Source organism: Rhizophagus irregularis, chromosome 5 (genome assembly GCF_026210795.1).
Source record: "Rhizophagus irregularis chromosome 5, complete sequence".
Taxonomy (NCBI): domain Eukaryota; kingdom Fungi; phylum Glomeromycota; class Glomeromycetes; order Glomerales; family Glomeraceae; genus Rhizophagus; species Rhizophagus irregularis.
Genome location: NC_089433.1, coordinates 4724437 through 4744528, shown reverse-complemented (window position 1 = coordinate 4744528; position 20092 = coordinate 4724437). Strand labels below are relative to the sequence as shown.

Below are 20092 nucleotides of genomic sequence, written 5' to 3'. Positions count from 1 at the left end.
TAACGAAAAAAAATCTAAAAAAAAGAATAATGATTAAATTAATATCCATTATTCGTACTTTATAAAAAAAAAAAATTTTATTGTTGATAGAAATTGTCTCAAAGTCTGATTAAAGTTCTTCATTGAAAAAAATTTTTTTCAGCAAGAAAAATTGAGTGAAATGTTTTATCTCATTGACAATTTCATTAATTTCATTAATTTCTAGATTTTTTTTTCTCTATTCTTTTGTTTTTTTTTTCTTTGAAGAAAAAGCAAAAAAATGAATTCACTTACTTTATTGTAGTTTCTCGTTAATCTTGTAACTTTTTTTTCAAAAAAAGTCACTTTCAAAAATAAATAAGTTGATTTAACATAATAAATAATATAATTTACATTAAAAATTTATCGTAAATTGTATTAAAAAAGAAAATTTTCCCCCGAATCTTGAAAGAGTTTCAACATTGTTAGCGGTAGAAAAAAAAAGAACATCCCATTTTAAATAAAAAAAAACCAAAATCCCGTGATCGGTGTAATCATCTGCGTTAAAAAAAAAATATTGGGTTCTACTATTTAGACCTATATTAATAAACTAATCCATTAAATCCTAATTCTAACCCTAACCCTAAGTTCCTAACCCTACTAATCTTTAATTTTACTATTGAATCTATATACTGTACTTACGTATCACCACATAGTTAGATATTTCCTATCCGTTATTTGTTAGATTAAAACACTATATGACAATTATAATATAAAATTTGTTGTTAGAAGAAATTAAACTAATATAAATGCGTAAATAATAGAATATTTATACTTAAAATAAAAATGAAATCGCATGCAAAGTTAGATCGTTACGAAACGTCCATTAATCCTGTTTGAAAATAAAAAAAAAGATTAAAGCAATCAGTATTATTATAAACCAAAAGTAAATATATGGCTAGTATCAACCTACAAGTATACCAGGTCCAACTTTCTAAGGAAAAGTATTAGTTTTTGAGAAAATACTAAGGTTTTATTAACGATCTGGAAAATTAGTAATTTTTATCAATTTACCTAGCATTGACGAGCGTCGAACTTTTGAATTCGGCTAGTTCTTCTGGACTGGATTTTATTAAATGCTATTTTAAGGAGTTTAACGTCACCTTTTTAGGGACGACCAATCAGTCACCGACCACGACCACCCCACTTAAATGGTAATCAACAAAGAAATATTTTTTAAAGTTACATTAAATTGTTTTTTATTTAAATCACACTATGAATATAATAAATAATGCTACAATATGATACTTTGCTATTTTTTTTTAGAAAAAAAATGAATGTAAAAGAAGAAGGAAAGAAATTCATTTAACAATATAAATTACAAGAAGAAATACAATGAAATAAAAAAAATAAATCAATAATGTCTTTCAAAATATACAAAAAAAAAGATCATAGGTGTCTATTCGTGTTTCGCTTGTTGGACTTTGATCTTTTTGATTTTGATTTTTTGGTAATGTTTGTAGGATCAATGTCTACCCCTTGACTATATCTTGTGAATGCAGGATATTTTGGTTTAAGTTGATATTGAAATTGATAATGAGGATGAACATTATAATGATTATGATTATAATTTGAAGTTTGTTGTTCTTCCCTATAAAGAAAATTCGTTTATTAATCGTACCGTATATAACGATGTTTCGTACTGTATATAACGATAAATCATTGATATAACTTACTTTTTAGTATGATAACGATCCTGTGGATGAACGACTCTTGAAGTGTTTGTCGCGACAACTGCAACAAGTGAAGTAACTCCTAAGACTCTGAAAAACATTATGAATAATTCTTGTAAGGTTTTTGTTGTTAAAGAAAAAAGATTTTTTTTTGAAGACGTGGAAATGTGGAATGTAGAATGTATGTATTGATGGGATAATGATATATGATTACAAGTAGTATATGATTACAAGAGTATATGATTACAAGTATATGATTACAAGTTTTGAAGGATAATTTAATATATACGTGAGAGAAAGTGAAGAAGGAAAGAAAAGAGAGTGAAAAAAATTTTAAGATTAAATTTTAACCAATGTATAAATATTTAAAATTAAAGTTTTTTTTTATTCGGATCAACCAAAAAAAAAAATAATTTTAATATTGTTCGTCAACAGGTTTTTTTATCGTTAAAATTAACGTCAACAGGTTTTTTTTATCGTTAAAAATTAATATTTGAATAGATATTTTTATGTCGTCTTTATATAAAAAAATATGCATATAAACTATGGATGCATCAACTAGGTTAAACAATTTATTTGTAATAACGAATTTATAATAATCGATAGATTAGATTAAAGTTAACAACAACAGTTTTAACGGAAGTCAATGACCGATTATTATGCAGACACGGAAGCTTTGATTCCGGAAAATTATATGTCGTACATCACCGATCTTATTAATGTATTGATTTCTTAATCTGAACACATGTAACATTTTTACTACGGTCAATTTCTTAATTTGAACACATGTAACATTTTACTACGGTCAATGCATCAATTAACCAATGACATATCATTGTCAATAATATCGTATGTTTTATTAAATCTCATTGTGTTTCAAAAAAAAAAAGGGTAAAATCAGGGGTTCCTTGATATTTACTTACAAAGAATTTTTATATGTATTATCATTAAAGATAAATTTTATCGTTTAATCGCCAAGAAAAATGGTATCATATTATTTACTTTTTTTGTTTTGTTTTTTTTTCTCAAAATAAAGTTTCATTGGGCGTTTTATGTCCTAAATTTGAAGTTCATTCAATTCGTTGTTGCATAATTAATTTATTACTCATACCTTTAAAAAGATCATCTCTCAAAAAAATTTTCTTTTTTTAAATTTGCGTGCGACAATATGAAAAACAAATTAGTTAACAAATAAGTAACATACTTTAAAAAAATGAAACAATATGATCTTTTTATAAATTTTTTTTTTTAAAAATCTATTTCCTTTTTTAATGATATGATGTGCTTTATTTTCTAATTTTATTAAATCTATTTAAAGTACAACTTGTTTTTACCGCAGGAGTTGTATCACAGAATTTTTAAAGTTACTCGCAGTACTCAAGTAATACAATCGGATGAATTCCGTTCATAACTTCACAATTGTTCTTACTAATAAAAAATAATTTTTATTTATTATATAGACAATTAGATACCGGTACTGTATGATTATTAAACATTTTTTATGGTAAAAAATTTTTCCCCCACTTTCGATAAGATTTGGCTAAAAAAAATTAGTAAACAATAAATATCTCATTGGATCAATATTTCCCATCCAATAAGTTTGTCGCCATTTAACAATGACTCGAGATGACAAATGATTCAAATGACAAATGACCTACGTCATTTCGATAATTCTAGCATAACAGCGCCACATTTTTTAAAAACGCAATGACCAGGTTATTTCCGAACACTGTGCCATTAAGAATACTGCGAAATAAGAATTAATGTTACTAATATCAGCATTATTGTAGCGCCTCACATAAATAGTACTATACATTTTATTAATAACATCACGTAAAATATTTTTTTTTACGTTGTAAAATAATTATTTCAATGACTACAAATGGATTTTGTGTACGAACTATTTCTATGAGAGAAGACAAATTGTGGTAAAAGGATCCACTATGTAAAAATTGGAAGAAGAGAATAATATAAAGAGTAAATCTTGTTGATTTTTATAATTCTTAAAATCGTGCTGAGGATTACAGTATTCGAACTTCGAGGTTCCTGAACGAGGATTAGATCGGTGTGTAGCTGGAGAAGGTGCATCAGTGTCTCTTTGAGGTATTGCAAATGGACCATTGTTTTTTCGGTAATTAATAAAATGTCGTTTGGCTAAACCATTTTCTTTGTTTCCTTTGTTTCCATTTTATTGGAACGTTGTTTTCAAATAATGTTGCCTTTGATTTCTTGTAATGAAAGTGCTAAAATTTGAGCGCGGTCGTGATGGTTCATTTGTGCAAAGACATATGGGCTTGTATGATTTTAGTTAAGTCATAGGTGACATAAGATCTTAATAAAAGAAGGGCATTTGTAAATAATGATTTATTAGTAAAAGCCCGAATACAAATGAGTAATTTGTCTCCTTCCTTGTGCAATAATTCCGCCAATTGTTACGCCATGTGTTGAAAGGTGGATTGTATGGTACAAAGCAGACAGATAATTTGGTTCAATATTAATTTTGGGAAATTTCTTGAGTATAGGTAAAGTATTATTTGAAGCTTGGATTTTCCATACTGTGTCCTTGGTATGTAAAGTGCTAGTACCATCTGAACGAGAGTTGTAATTAAACCATTTACTTGATAAAGACCAATTAATCAGTGGTTAGCCGTATGTTGTTTAGTGTCTGATAAATTTTTGTGATTTAGGTGATTATCTAATTGCTTGTAATTAATTAAGGTACCGATACATCCTTGTCTAAAGGTACCAAATTAGCGTGACAGTTTGATCCGGTAAATTCTCTTGTATGATCGCAGTTGGCAATTGTGTAAATCTTCCTTCTTTTACATGAGCGCCTGCAATATCATTGGATGTATCACCAGAATGCGCCTTAATGTTGTTGAATTTAACAGTATTAAAGTTTTAAAGTTAGAATAATATGATGGATAGAAGTCCAAAGTGTGTTATTATTAGTTTTATTATATCTTTGAGGTGAAATTGAGGATAAGTTGGCAGATTTATGGTATGCATCTATAGCTGCTTGTGAATCGGTATTGATCGTAATAAGGCCACCAAATGGAGCGGTAATTAATGCTGTTAAAATTGCCATGATTTCAGCTTTAACTGAAGACGGAATGTATTGTAAAGAGCCATGATAAGTGACGTTGAGTTCATCTAAATTGGATAGCCCATGTGCATATCGTTTGTACCAATATCTGGTTGGTAAGATCCATCTGTATAGTATTGGATGCTGTGGAAATTTGATAGCACTTCTGTAATATTGATCAAAGAGGATGTAATTCTTTTGGTGTGATAAGGTTAGTGATTGATGAATGTTGGTTTTTATCCGCGAAGTTGAGTCTGGGGTAGACACTAAATTATTAATTGATGTCGGAGGCGGTGATTGATTGTGCTGAATTAAATAATCATTATAGGCGAGTAGACGGTAGTTTGGATGACTAAGGTCTTGAATTTTGTTGATGTTGTGCGCTGCCAGCATTTGTAAATTACGTTTTTGATGCTGGTGTATAATTAACTTTCACAATACACTTTGGTTTTTGGGGACCTATATAATAAGGAAAATGAAGACTACAACTGTTGCATGCTGAGGTATTATCACGTTGATTGGTAATTGATGTATCCAATGTTCTATATATATAATTGGCGAAGTAATGTTAAAGTGTGTTAGGGGTCAAAATTTTCCCGTAGACAACATCCTTAATGAAAGGAGCTCACGTAGCGATCCATTTGGGGTTTCCAGTATGACTAATAGGGTCTGAACATTACATCGGTATTTTCAGCCGTTGAACGCGTGGATTTTGTATCAACTTCTGTCCCAGATCGATACTAAGCCGATTCGTGTTATTTTGTAGGGTGATGTGTTCTTTTAAAAAACTGTATCATCTTGGAATGTGACCTGTTTTGTTAATTAGCGATGTTTTGATGTCCTTATATTCCAATAAATAAGCTGAATCAATTGTGATAATCTGGTCAAGAAACATGATACCTTTTTGACGAAGACTATTAATATGGAAACAAGTGGGTTGGATTAATAATATAATTTAACTCTAAATTGAAAATTGGTTGAAATAGAAAGATTGTAAAAACGAAAAAAAGTAAATAAAAAATCCTAAACGTGAAAATGAACGAGGAACAAGTCGAAAAGAGAAAAAAAGTTATTAGAATCAAAAGGTAACCAAAAACGATATTGACTAAGTAACATTAAAAATTTTAAAGTATTTGAAGTGTGAAGAGAGTTTGCTTGAGCGACAAATATAGAAGCTTGAGCTTTCATTTGATTATCAAAAATATTGTTTATATGTAGATAAATAGAGCTATAAATAATCGAATTATATGTATTTTTGGGTAAATGTGTTATATGTTTAAAACTGATCGTAAAATGGAATTGATTTTAAAATATGAAAGCTAAGTATTCTATTTTTATTTTTATTTTTATTACCCATGTGAACAAGATTACAGAAAGATAGACAAGAACTAATTAAATAAAAAGCCAAACGCTATCTAAACTATGCTAAAGAAAGCTAAGTATTCTATCCTTTGGTATAATGACTTTGTTGATCACTAAATCACGTGATCATTAGTGATTTTCTTTTTTCCGTATTAGAAAGGTAACGTAATTCACCATCTTTATTTTTGGTAATGATTCAGTTAAAATTAACATTCTACCTATAGGAAAAGCTACCAGAATATTAGGAGCCTACCTTAGCGCAAATGGGTCTAATAAAGACAACAGTATCAAAAATTAATAAGAGTCCAAAATTGATCGTTAGATGAGGATCTTTTGCTATGTCGTTATTATTAGTTAGAAGCGTCATTTTGTCCATTTGTGTTTATTGATTTTGATATTGGCTAATTGGTAAAAATTGTCAGCGATGGCCGGGTTTTATTGTAATGTATTCAAATTATCTGATAACCAGATGGTATCGTCCAAGTAACCTTGGATTTTGTGATCTAGATCATCATTAGGGATACGAGTTGGAATTTTATCTTCATAAGAAATGCCAGCGTGGGGGGAGTTATTTATAGTCTCGAATATGGGATCGTGGTAGATAACCCATAATAATGGACAAATGGATTTCCCGTTGTGACATTATATGGGTCGCCAATCCAATCTTGAAAGATAACTTGATTTTCCTATTGGTAAAAAGGTTGATAATAAAAGTGATTAAAGTTTTAGGAATGCAAATTCTTCATAATGCCAGCTCTAAAAGCGGGATTTCTACGCGATCATACACTTTTGATAGGTCTTGAACCATTATATGTAGGTCTTTTTTTGAGGGTGTGGCTTGAAGATTGAAAACAATTTCCATGTAGGAGGAACCTTACACTCCTACTCTATTATGTTGAAGAATTTGATATATTTTTTAGTGTTTTTAGTAACTGACTTGTAACTTTGTCCAAATATTTCCGCAACTTTTTTTTTAAAATAAAACTAGAAAATGAATATGTGCCGATCATTTTTCAATTTTACAAAAAATCGATAGTGATATTTAAAACTACCTTTGTCATTCTAAGTAAACTTGCAAAGCAGCCAAACTTGACCTTCTTAATGACTTTTGAAATTTATATATTTAATATGAGACAATTTTCTCTATTTCGTGATGTTTGCTACGTAACAATAAAGATTGATTGATATGCAACATTTATGTCATATGTGCATATATGCAATACTTATGATGTACATAATGAATTTGCATAAATATTATTACCATATTTACTCATACTAATAAGGCGTTTAATAAATAATAAAAAAAAGAAGAAAAAAAAGATTTGTTTTATTCTTTTCAGTTAGAGAAAATTTTGATATAATACATAGTAATGGGTCAATGTATTGGTAAAGGTAAAAATCGTATATATAGTATGAACATTTAATACAATAAGAATTTTGAAATTTTTAACAAATTGGTAATATGATAAAACTAGTTTCCGGTAGTATTAATAAAAAAAATGGCTCTGAAGAAAATAAAAATGGCTCTGAAGAATTTGAAGGTATCTGAAATATTAAATTTTTATTGCAAATAATTTGAATACTTATCTGTAAATAAACCTATATATAATATACAAACTAACTGCATTATATAAAAATTATATTAAATAATTTAGCTCGTAAGTTAATAGGTTATCTTATAATTAAATAATAATAAAATTACTTATTATTTTTATTATATCCTATGTGACTAAATAATTCATTTAATACTATAGTTTGTAAGTTATCAGTTGTTTAAATTAATAGTTTTTTACTTTATTTATTTTACATAATATTCAAATAACAACTAATTAATTATATTACAGCTAGTAAGTTATAATACTTAAGAATATTAATTTATTATATTTATTTATCAATATTTAATATAATTTAATTAATTATATTCTTAATTTAAATAAATAGATTGTAAGTAATATATTCAATTTATAGCAAATACCTTTCTTATTATATTTATATCTAACTAATAAAAAAAAAAATTAATAATAATTCAGGGTGTAAGTTATATGATGCCTATATTTCTATTGTTATACAATTTAAGCTAACTAAATTCTTTATTTAAAAAATTATTTAAATAATATAGTTCGTAAGTTATTTATTCAATTCTATTATTACTTATTGTTATAATATTTACATATAATTTAAACTAACTAAATTCTTTATTTAAAAAATTATTTAAATAATATAGGGTGTAAGTTATTTATTTAATTCTATTATTACTTATTGTTATAAGATTTACATACTGTAAAATTTAAACTAACTAAATTCTTTATTTAAAATAATATAGCTCGTAAGTTATTTATTTAATTCTATTATTACTTATTGTTATAAGATTTACATACTGTAAAATTAAACTAACTAAATTCTTTATTTAAAAAATTATTTTGTAATTTCTTTTAGATCGTAAGTTATTTATTTAATTCTATTATTACTTATTGTTATAATATTTACATACTGTAAAATTTAAACTAACTAAATTCTTTATTTAAAATAATATAGCTCGTAAGTTATTTATTTAATTCTATTATTACTTATTGTTATAAGATTTACATACTGTAAAATTAAACTAACTAAATTCTTTATTTAAAAATTATTTTGTAATTTCTTTTAGATCGTAAGTTATTTATTTAATTCTATTATTACTTATTGTTATAATATTTACATATAATTTAAACTAATTAAATTCTTTATTTAAAAAATTATTTAAATAATATAGCTCGTAAGTTATTTATTTAATTCTATTATTACTTATTGTTATAATATTTACATATAATTTAAACTTACTAAATTCTTTATTTAAAAAATTATTTTGTAATTTCTTTTAGTTGGTAAGTTATTTATTTAATTCTATTATTACTTATTGTTATAATATTTACATATAATTTAAACTAATTAAATTCTTTATTTAAAAAATTATTTAAATAATATAGCTTGTAAGTTATTTATTTAATTCTATTATTACTTATTGTTATAATATTTACATATAGTTTAAACTAACTAAATTCTTTATTCAATAGATTGTAAGTTATAAGTTATTTATTTAATTCTATTATTACTTATTATTATAATATTTACATATAATTTAAACTATTAAACTAAATTCTTTATTTAAAAAATTATTTTGTAATTTCTTTTAGATGGTAAGTTATTTATTTAATTCTATTATTACTTATCGTTATAATATTTACATATAATTTAAACTATTAAACTAAATTCTTTATTTAAAAAATTATTTTGTAATTTCTTTTAGATCGTAAGTTATTTATTTAATTCTATTATTACTTATTGTTATAATATTTACATATAATTTAAACTAACTAAATTCTTTATTTAAAAAATTATTTTGTAATTTCTTTTAGATCGTAAGTTATTTATTTAATTCTATTATTACTTATTGTTATAATATTTACATATAATTTAAACTGTTAAACTAAATTCTTTATTTAAAAAATTATTTTGTAATTTCTTTTAGATCGTAAGTTATTTATTTAATTCTATTATTACTTATTGTTATAATATTTACATATAATTTAAACTATTAAACTAAATTCTTTATTTAAAAAATTATTTTGTAATTTCTTTTAGATCGTAAGTTATTTATTTAATTCTATTATTACTTATTGTTATAATATTTACATATAATTTAAACTATTAAACTAAATTCTTTATTTAAAAAATTATTTTGTAATTTCTTTTAGATCGTAAGTTATTTATTTAATTCTATTATTACTTATTGTTATAATATTTACATATAATTTAAACTAACTAAATTCTTTATTTAAAAAATTATTTAAATAATATAGCTTGTAAGTTATTTATTTAATTCTATTATTACTTATTGTTATAATATTTACATATAGTTTAAACTAACTAAATTCTTTATTCAATAGATTGTAAGTTATAAGTTATTTATTTAATTCTATTATTACTTATTATTATAATATTTACATATAATTTAAACTATTAAACTAAATTCTTTATTTAAAAAATTATTTTGTAATTTCTTTTAGATGGTAAGTTATTTATTTAATTCTATTATTACTTATTGTTATAATATTTACATATAATTTAAACTATTAAACTAAATTCTTTATTTAAAAAATTATTTTGTAATTTCTTTTAGATCGTAAGTTATTTATTTAATTCTATTATTACTTATTGTTATAATATTTACATATAGTTTAAACTAACTAAATTCTTTATTCAATAGATTGTAAGTTATAAGTTATTTATTTAATTCTATTATTACTTATTATTATAATATTTACATATAATTTAAACTATTAAACTAAATTCTTTATTTAAAAAATTATTTTGTAATTTCTTTTAGATGGTAAGTTATTCATTTAATTCTATTATTACTTATTGTTATAATATTTACATATAATTTAAACTAACTAAATTCTTTATTTAAAATAATATAGCTCGTAAGTTATTTATTTAATTCTATTATTACTTATTGTTATAATATTTACATATAATTTAAACTAACTAAATTCTTTATTTAAAATAATATAGCTCGTAAGTTATTTATTTAATTCTATTATTACTTATTGTTATAATATTTACATATAATTTAAACTAACTAAATTCTTTATTTAAAAAATTATTTTGTAATTTCTTTTAGATGGTAAGTTATTTATTTAATTCTATTATTACTTATTGTTATAATATTTACATATAATTTAAACTATTAAATCAAATTCTTTATTTAAAAAATTATTTTGTAATTTCTTTTAGATCGTAAGTTATTTATTTAATTCTATTATTACTTATTGTTATAATATTTACATATAATTTAAACTAACTAAATTCTTTATTTAAAAATTATTTAATAATATAGCTTGTAGGTTATTTGTTATTTTTATTGTTACATATTTTATATAATATTTATTTATTAACTGTATTCTTTCATTTAAAATTTCTATTACTTTAGTTGGTAAGTTGTGAAATATAACTTATTATTGTATATATTTATACAAGAACTAAGACATATATTATCTTAAATTCCTATTTGAATTTTAGAGTAAGTGTTAATTTTAATCTTAACATTAGTGTTTTAGTGTAAATTTTATTATAAACTTTAATATATTTTTAATTCTTTAAATTTATAGATTTGGAAAAAGTGAAAATACAATTATGGATAAATTTATTTTGGAAAAAGGATTAAAATGGATTCCTTATAATAAATTTAAAAATGTTGAATATCTTAATAAAGGAGGATTTGGTACCATATACAAAGCTATTTGGTTAAAGAATGATAAAGAAGTAATTCTTAAATGTCATAATAATTTAAATGAAAATTTGAATGAATTTTTAAATGAAGTATGATAGTATATTATTTTATTTTTTTAATTTAAATTATAATCTACTTTTATTAATATATTATTATTTTTTATAGTGGGAATGTCATGAAAGTTGTTTAGATTCATCTGAAATTATTTATTTTTATGGATTTACAAAAAATCCAGATACTTTAAAATATATGGCAGTAATGTATTATGCAAACAAAGGTAATTTAAGAGAAAACTTAACAAGAATAGTTGAAAGTGCTTGGGATCAAAAATTATATATGTTGTATGGAATTATTTCTGGACTTAATGTGATACATAAGCAAAATCTTATTCATTGTGATTTTCATGATGGCAATATTTTAAATCATAATTATTATGAAAAAGATGAAAAGAATAGAGCATATAAAATTTATGTTAGTGATTTAGGATTATGTCAACCTGTAAAATCATTTTTAAAAGAGTATAAGATTTTTGGTGTTGTACCATTTATGGCACCTGAAGTTTTAAGAGGCAAATCTTATACTTCAGCTAGTGATATATACAGTTTTTCTATGATTATGTGGGAATTTACATCTGGAATACCACCATTTAACAATAGAGCACATGATATTCAACTTAGTTTAAGTATTTGTAAAGGTGAACGTCCTGAAATTATTGAAAATACTCCACAATGTTATGTAGATTTAATGAAAAAATGTTGGGATGAAGATCCATTAAAAAGGCCATCTTCTGAGGAAGTTTTAGAAATTATTAAAAAATGGATTTATCTTCCTTATGGCAAGGAAATTAAAGATATTGATGAAGTATTAAAACGCAATGCTATGGAATTTATAAATGCACCAATTGAACATAATAATCTTGTTACTGAATCTCATCCACAGGCTTGTTATACAAGTCGCTTGCTTAATTTTACTAGTAAAAAATTGAATGAAATTCTTGAAAGTGAAATGCTGGTAAGTGAAGATTTGAATGATTATATGATTAAAGATTTGAAATTGTTAGGTAAGTAATTTAGTATGTATAAAATTAATCTTGCAAGTGATTTTTGTGAAATTAATTTTATTTATTTAATTATTTAAATATTAAAACAGATGAAAATACTAGCAAAAAATTGAATGGAATTCCTGAAAGTGAAGATTCACAAGCTAGTATAAAAGTGAATGAAATGCTTGTAAGTGAAGATTTGAGTGAATGTATGGTTAATTTGAAGTCATTAGGTATGTAATATAGTATGATATAAAATAATTTAATTTGCAAATTATTTACATGAAACTAATTTTATTTATTTAATTATTTAGATATTAAAACAGACTAATTATTTGTGTTTTAAAAAAGGTTTATAGTTTCTTTTTAAATGATATTTGATATCATGTACTCAACAAAAATTGTTTTTTATTTATTTTATTCTTTTTTTGATTTATTTAAACACTAAAGCTAGAGTAGTAAGATGTTTCAAAGATTTTTAGTTTGTAATTTAAATAATTCCTTTTTTTTATATTTTATCCAAATATCAAATACATATTCTCTTTTTAGAATTATATAAACACTAGGATAGAGTAGTGAATATTTTACAAATTACTTAGTTTGTAATTTAAATAAATCTTTTTTTTAATTATCAAATATAAATTATTAAAATAATAAGTATATAAAACCATTTCTAATGTATAGAATGATGTAAAATTTTTTGTACTTATCTCAATAGTTGGTTGTATTTAATTTGTATTGTTGACTTTTATTTAAATATTTTAGTCAACATAGGAAATACAACAAGGATTATATGATTTATTAGTTAGTATTTCTTAATAAACCAAAATCTGCTAACTTTATTCTATTTTGAAGTACAAGTACATTTATGCATGCTAAAATGAACATATATATTAGTTTATTGCTTGATGTAGTCAAATTAAAAAAATTAATATACAGTAAATTATTATGTTACCAAATTACAATAAATAATTCCTTCATTATGCAAACATTTTAAACATTTTACAGCATTTGCAAGTTGTAGTGCTAATTTATATTTATAATTCCATTTGAGTTTATTAAATATTTACAATTTTGTTAATAGTTAAATTAAATGGAAATTTTAAAGCTAAAAGACCCATTACTTATTCCTTCTTTATTAGTAAAATCTTCATGATTATAATATGGTATTTGATGTAATCTTCTGATATTGCTTTTTCTAACCAATCAATATAAGTGTTAGAATTGTCCATTTGTTCTTTAGCTGCCATCAGCATTTTATAAGCGCTACAGGACCCTGAAATATACATAAAAAGGTTAGGTTAAAGTTCGCGTACCATCAGCAAAAAAAAATTATGAAAATCTTTCCCTATAGATAATTCCTGGTGGAAGGTATTACCTTTTTTGGATATTGACCAATATTATCATAATTCCGGCCCTGAAAAAATGCGTACAGCTAATAGTAAATTTTTTTGGCCGCCACCTTACCTTTGTATATATATTTTGGGGTCCTAGCACTACACCTTTTGATGATAAAATAATTAAAATAATGTATCTGCACTGAATATTTAGCTACACCAACTTTTTGTATTTTGTACCATATGATATTATAATCATGACATATTACATAGTATTTAATATTAAACTGAACCAGATAATTGACTATAACAGATAACATGTATGACTATCATCATCATTAATATTTTTATCATTGAAAAACATGATTTCTATCCTCATATCGGCCAATAGAGGAAGTCCCTAAAATTTTTGGGGACATTTTTGCGATCAGTAAGAGGGACCATCATATCAATTGTCAGCTAATAAAATTAAACTATGCTACTTAAATACACCTCTGGTGTTTATGTTTACCGCTTTACATTTATTGTACTGTATATATACTTGCGTCAATATTCTAGAAACTTGTTTCACTTTCAACTATTTCTTTACCAAAAGAAGCAATGGTTAAGTGACCCATCTGTTATAAACAATACAAAGGACAAACAGCTTTGGATAATCATATGAAGACTATTAATAAAGCAAATACCCTTTAGCACATGTATTTTTCCTTGACTGATTTTTTGTGTGCAATAGCGGTCATAAGTAATAGATTTATGACATAATATTTCCATTCCTTCATCATTTCATGCCTTAACCTTCTAGGTATATAGTTTTTTTTTTGAAATATAAATTTTCAAGAGCCATTATAGAATTTTTTTAATTTCACCTTAGTTCTATACGCATAACGTAAGAAAAGATCGGCATTTTGCAGTTAAAATTCATCGATCATAATGTTTATAATTCTACACTTTATCAAGGTTAGCATCACACTTAAACTCTAAAAAATTTTAATGGCGTTGTACTTGACTTTAGAAATTATGAGGGGTTGGATACTTATGACCACTACTATAATATATTTTTCCGATTTTTAACCGGACCGGCTAACCGAATTATAAATTGTTACCGACAGGCTTTCCTAAAGTGAAGTAATTTTTTTTTTTTATTTTTCTTATTATTATTTAAAATCAATTCTGTATTAAAATAAAATGGATTTTGATTTTTGAGGATGAAATCATCTCATCATCTTGATTTAAAAAATTTTGACTGAATTTCATTGATTATTGATTGTATAAAGTAAAAAAAAAATAATAACGTAACTTGTTATCAGTTATATTTTTAGATCTGAAATGTTACCATCACGTAATAATGTTTTAATGATTGTAATATAAAATATAGATTATAATAATAGAAAATTTGAAAAATTTTTTTCTAATTAATCTCGAATCTTTCTGTATAATGCAGGCAATGCCTAGTGTTGATTTTTAAGTATTAAGCAATGCGATCTTTGCGAAGGTTTGGTTAATAACTTGTAGCGTGTGCGTGTTTGTCACTTTTGTAAAGACACAGCTTCCAGGCTTGTATGGCTCCCGTCATTGTCTCAATTTATAAAATAAAATAAAATAATAGAAAAATTCTGTCTATATTAATAAAATAAGAATAAAAAAAAAATAATAGAAAAATTTTACACCTTTTCTCCCGCTCTTGAATATATTGTCAAGAATCTTTTTAAATATTTTTTTAATCCTTTTGTAAAATATTTTATAATGCGTTAATTTGTCCAATCAAAATACAATAATTCGTCAAGTTATTAAATCTTTTAAAAATTAGAATCGTCAGATTTATTAGAATAAAAAATTCTTACAAAAAAAAAAAAATATGTATATATACATATTTTCTTTTATTGATTAGCGCTAACAAAAATCTACAAATATTTATAGTAGCTTTGTACAGTACATTTTTTAGCCCCCTCTAATTAGTAATCGTCTCTTGAACCATTAGAATAACAGTCGTACTCATCATATGTTAAATAATATACGTGATTACACATGCCAGGTTCATATCAAGTCAAGTTCATATACAATTATCGGGTTTATTTGTGACAGCTTGTTCTTCTGGTGTACTGCATAACTGTGATGTAGTAAGGGTGGATAGCTGACTCCTTCCATGACTCCTTCTTTATAACCATGAATTGATTTAGCGTATGACGCTAAAAAGCCATAGAATGGTTTAGCTTGGGTGAAATCAAACACACGTTATTCGTTTTACGTTAACGAAAAAAATGTCTAAAAAAAAGGAGTAATGATAAATTAATATCTTAATTATTCGTATTTATAAAAAAAAAAATTTAAAAAATTTTTACTCTAGATAAAAAATTGTTCTCAAAAGTCGATTAAAATGCTTCATCGGAAAATATATACACATATATATATTTTTTCAGCGAAAAAAAAAATGAGCCAAATGTTCGTCAATTTCGAGATATAAATATATATTTTCTTTTCTTTTATTTTTTTTTCTTTTGATATAAAAAAAAGTAAAAATGAAAATGCTTACTTTATTATAGAAATCATATAACTTTTTTTCAAAAAAGTTATTCAAAATAAATAAATTAATTTAACGTAATTAATATTATGACTTACACTAAAATTATTATAAAATCACATTATAAATAATAATTCATTATTAGCGGAAGGAAAAAAAAAATTTTTTCTCGCAAAAAGAAAATCAAAAATCTCGTTTAAATATGGAAAAAAGTCAGTCCCGTGATTGGTGTAACCATCTCCGCTAAAAAACTTTTGGATTATTCTAAAATAACACGATATTGTTAATTAACAAAAAATTTTTAAAAAATATAAAAGGGTATCAAAAATAGAAGAAATCGAACTAATACAAATGCGCAAATAATTTTATTACAAGTATAGCTAGTATCAACCTACAGCAACCTACAGCCAACTTTCTAAGGAAAAGTATATGAGATCCTAAACAAATTTATTATCGTTATTATTTCAGGAAAGCGCCTAAATTTCCTTCTTAACTTTTCAGGAGGGTTTTATTATTAACGATCTAGAAAAAACTTGTATAAATATGTTTATTGTTTCACCTTTAACCTTTTTAATAGCGTCAATGAGCGTCGATCTATTGGTTGATAGTCGTTTGGACTCTATTTTTTTTACTTTTTAAAGACGAAATTAATTTGGTAAATGCTAACCAACAAAAGAAAAAAATTATTTTTTAAAAGTATGAAATGATTTTTTTTTATTTAAATTACATTTAATACAAATTAATATAATACTTATTTAATTTTTTTCCAAAAAAAAAGATAAAAAAAAGAAAGAAATTCATTTAATAATATAAATACAAAAAAGGAAGTGGAAAATTAAAACGTAATAAAATGTCCCAAAATATCAAAAAAAAATCATTATAAGTAGTGTTTATTTGTATGTCGCTTGTTGGATTTTGACTTTTTTGATTTAGTGTTGTTTATAGGATCAGTATTTTCAGTCTGACCATTTCTTGAGAATGTAAAATGATAATGAGGTTGATTATTGTAATGATTATAATCATGATTTTCTTCCCTATAAAGAAAGTTAATTATTAATTACAAGTTTCGTACGGTATATAATAATATATATGTAACGATGAATCATAGATATATATAACTTACTTTTTATTATGATGAGTATGATGGTGATGATGATCCTGTGGAGGATGAACGACTTTTGAAGTAGTATTTATCGCGACAACTGCGACAAGTGAAGAAGCTCCTAAAAATCTTTGCCACATGATGAATAATTATTGTAAGTTTTTGTTGTTTAAGAAAGAATTTTTTAAGACGTGAAATGTGAAATATATAAATGTATGATTGTAAGATTATAAGTATATGTATAATGATTTTAATATATGATTATAAGTTTTTTTTTTTATGATAATTTTATATGTACTGAAGGAGAGAGAAGATGGTTTATTTATATAATTCGAGAAAATAATGAGATTTATATTTAAAAAAAGGGTGTGAAAAAATTTTTAAGACTAAACTTTTAAACAAAAAAAAATAAAAGTTTAATCTTAGTAATTGTTCGTTAACAGGTTTTTTATCGTTAAAATTAAAACTTATTGTCGTTATTTTTTTGGGACTATTTTATGTCGTTCTTTATATAAAAAAAAATATGCATAAAATATGCACTATCTGCAATAATGAATTTGTAATAATCGATAGATTAGATCAAAGTTTTTTTAACGGAAGAACGGAAATCAATGACCGATTACTTTCCGGAAATTCTGATTCCGGAATTTTATGTCGTGTATCCGATCTTATTATTCTAATTTCTTAATTTGAACATACAACGCATAAGATGTAACATTTTATTGCAGGCATTGCATCGGATTATCCAATAACAAGGTAAAATTAGGTAAAATCAGGGGTTCATCAATTTTTACTTTGCAAAGAAAAAAAAGCCATTTTTGTATATGTAAATGAGCAAATTTTTTATCAAAAATTATTAAATTATTTCTGCATAAAAGAAAAATATCAATGTACGGTATGTATATGTATGTATTATCATTAATTGAAACTATTTTAATGTTATTAAACGAAAATAAATGAATTCGTCAAAAAAAAATGGTATGATAATATTGTCATAGACAAAATTTCATTGGAAGTTTATTAACTAAATTAGAATTTCATTCGTTGTTGCAAAATATTCCTTAAAAAGATTATCCCGAATGTTCATTTTCTAAATAATTTTTTTTTGTGCGACAATATGAAAGGTATTATCATTCCATTTATGTTAATAAATATGTTACACGTTTACTTTAAAAATATGAAAACAATATGAACTTTTGTAAATTTGTATATTTGAATGTATTTCCTTTTTTAGTGTTTTGGAAATACAATGTTTGCTTTATTTTTCTATTTTTATTCAATCTATTTTAAAGATAATAATGTACAAAAATAGTTTCTACCGTAGGAAGTTGTAAAACAAGATTTTTCAAGTTACCCGCAGCACTCTTATGTAGTACAATCGGACGAATTCCGTTCTTGTTTATTATTTGTCATGTAGTCGTTAATGCTTGGCAATATTGGAAAAATATTTTTTCTTCTGTTTTCGTTCTTTTCCATTTAGAATAATGTGGTGACCAATAGGAATTTAATGTTAACGCCTCGCATATTCTGCATAAATGAGCACATTACTCATACTGACGTATATTTTGTCAATATCACCAAAGTATTATTATACAGTAATGAAGGATTTTATAAGTGATTTCTATATTTTTTATTTTTCTTTAACTGTATCGTAAATATTTAGTTAATTTATAATATTCATATATATCTGGTTGTAAAGACATTTAAGTACTATCATATATATATATCATAATCATGCCACGCAGCACGACATATTATGTAGTTATTACATCTCGATATACCGATATTCGTTATAATATATTAAAAACTAGTTAATTATGCAAAGTGTGAAATTTTCGTATTTGAATTTTTTTACTTCGTTCTCTTCGTTCTCTCATGATTTGAAAAAAGAAATGTATGAACAGGCTTGGAAGCTAGACGGGAAGTGCATTCTGTTATGAACTTTATGAATGGCAGTTTTCATTGTAGAATTTTGAGGATTCTTTAGCATGGAACGATTGGAACGACTAGAACGTTCATGTATAACGGGCTGCGTCCTCAAAAATTAACGCGCTGCGCCATAATGCTACGCATGCTTGATATTATTAGTTGCGCCACAAATCACATGATACTGTGTAAAGCGGTGATTTTTTTAACGAGTATGTATATAACGTGGGTCGAGTCATGATCACTTTGCTTAAACAAGCCCTATAAAAAATATGTATACGGAAAGGATACGTTTTGTATACATTTTATGTACGTTTCTATAGATTCCGTATACAAATTCCGTATATTTAATAAGTAATTCATTTTTGAACATTTTTTTAAAAAACTAATGTATAAGAAATGTATACGGGAAAAAATTAATCATGCGGAATGTATACGGAATTTTTAAACTTAATATTTTTAGAAGATAATTTTACAAAAATTCCGTATCATAACACGAGATCACATGATTGTTTATTGTTTTGTTATGATACGTTTTTTGTTTTTTATATAAACCCTTACTTTGATGAGTTTGATCTTCCGATCTTCCTTTCTGTCTTTCCTTTCCTTTCTCTTTCTCTTGTCTTATTTTTGTTATTTTTTCTAAATTTTTCTTCTTTCTTCGTCACCCCTTTTAAAAATAATTTTTTTTTTCGTCACCCCTTTTAAAAATAATTTTTTTTTTCGTACCTCACTTTAAAAATTTTTTTTTCGTCAC

General features: G+C 24.2%; 3 protein-coding genes across 3 annotated transcripts; 1 reads left to right on the top strand and 2 right to left on the bottom strand.

Moving 5' to 3' along the window:
• Positions 1-1196: 1196 nt before the first annotated feature.
• On the bottom strand, positions 1197-2317 carry OCT59_025550 (uncharacterized protein). The gene is made up of 2 exons (XM_025317190.2): positions 1695-2317; positions 1197-1609 (listed from the first exon to the last, which is right to left on the bottom strand). The coding sequence occupies exons 1-2, from the start codon at positions 1790-1792 to the stop codon at positions 1408-1410; spliced, it is 300 nt and encodes a 99-aa protein (XP_025178861.1). The 5' UTR covers positions 1793-2317; the 3' UTR covers positions 1197-1407.
• Positions 2318-11313: 8996 nt separating this feature from the next.
• On the top strand, positions 11314-12783 carry OCT59_025549 (uncharacterized protein; the record flags this gene model as incomplete). Its single annotated transcript, XM_066139258.1, has 5 exons — positions 11314-11499; positions 11576-11687; positions 12150-12470; positions 12560-12685; positions 12767-12783. 5 exons carry the CDS (start codon positions 11314-11316, stop codon positions 12781-12783), a joined length of 762 nt encoding a protein of 253 aa, XP_065992166.1.
• Positions 12784-17000: 4217 nt separating this feature from the next.
• On the bottom strand, positions 17001-17887 carry OCT59_025548 (uncharacterized protein). Its single transcript, XM_025317188.2, has 2 exons — positions 17431-17887; positions 17001-17341 (listed from the first exon to the last, which is right to left on the bottom strand). The coding sequence occupies exons 1-2, from the start codon at positions 17547-17549 to the stop codon at positions 17185-17187; spliced, it is 276 nt and encodes a 91-aa protein (XP_025178858.1). The 5' UTR covers positions 17550-17887; the 3' UTR covers positions 17001-17184.
• Positions 17888-20092: the final 2205 nt, after the last annotated feature.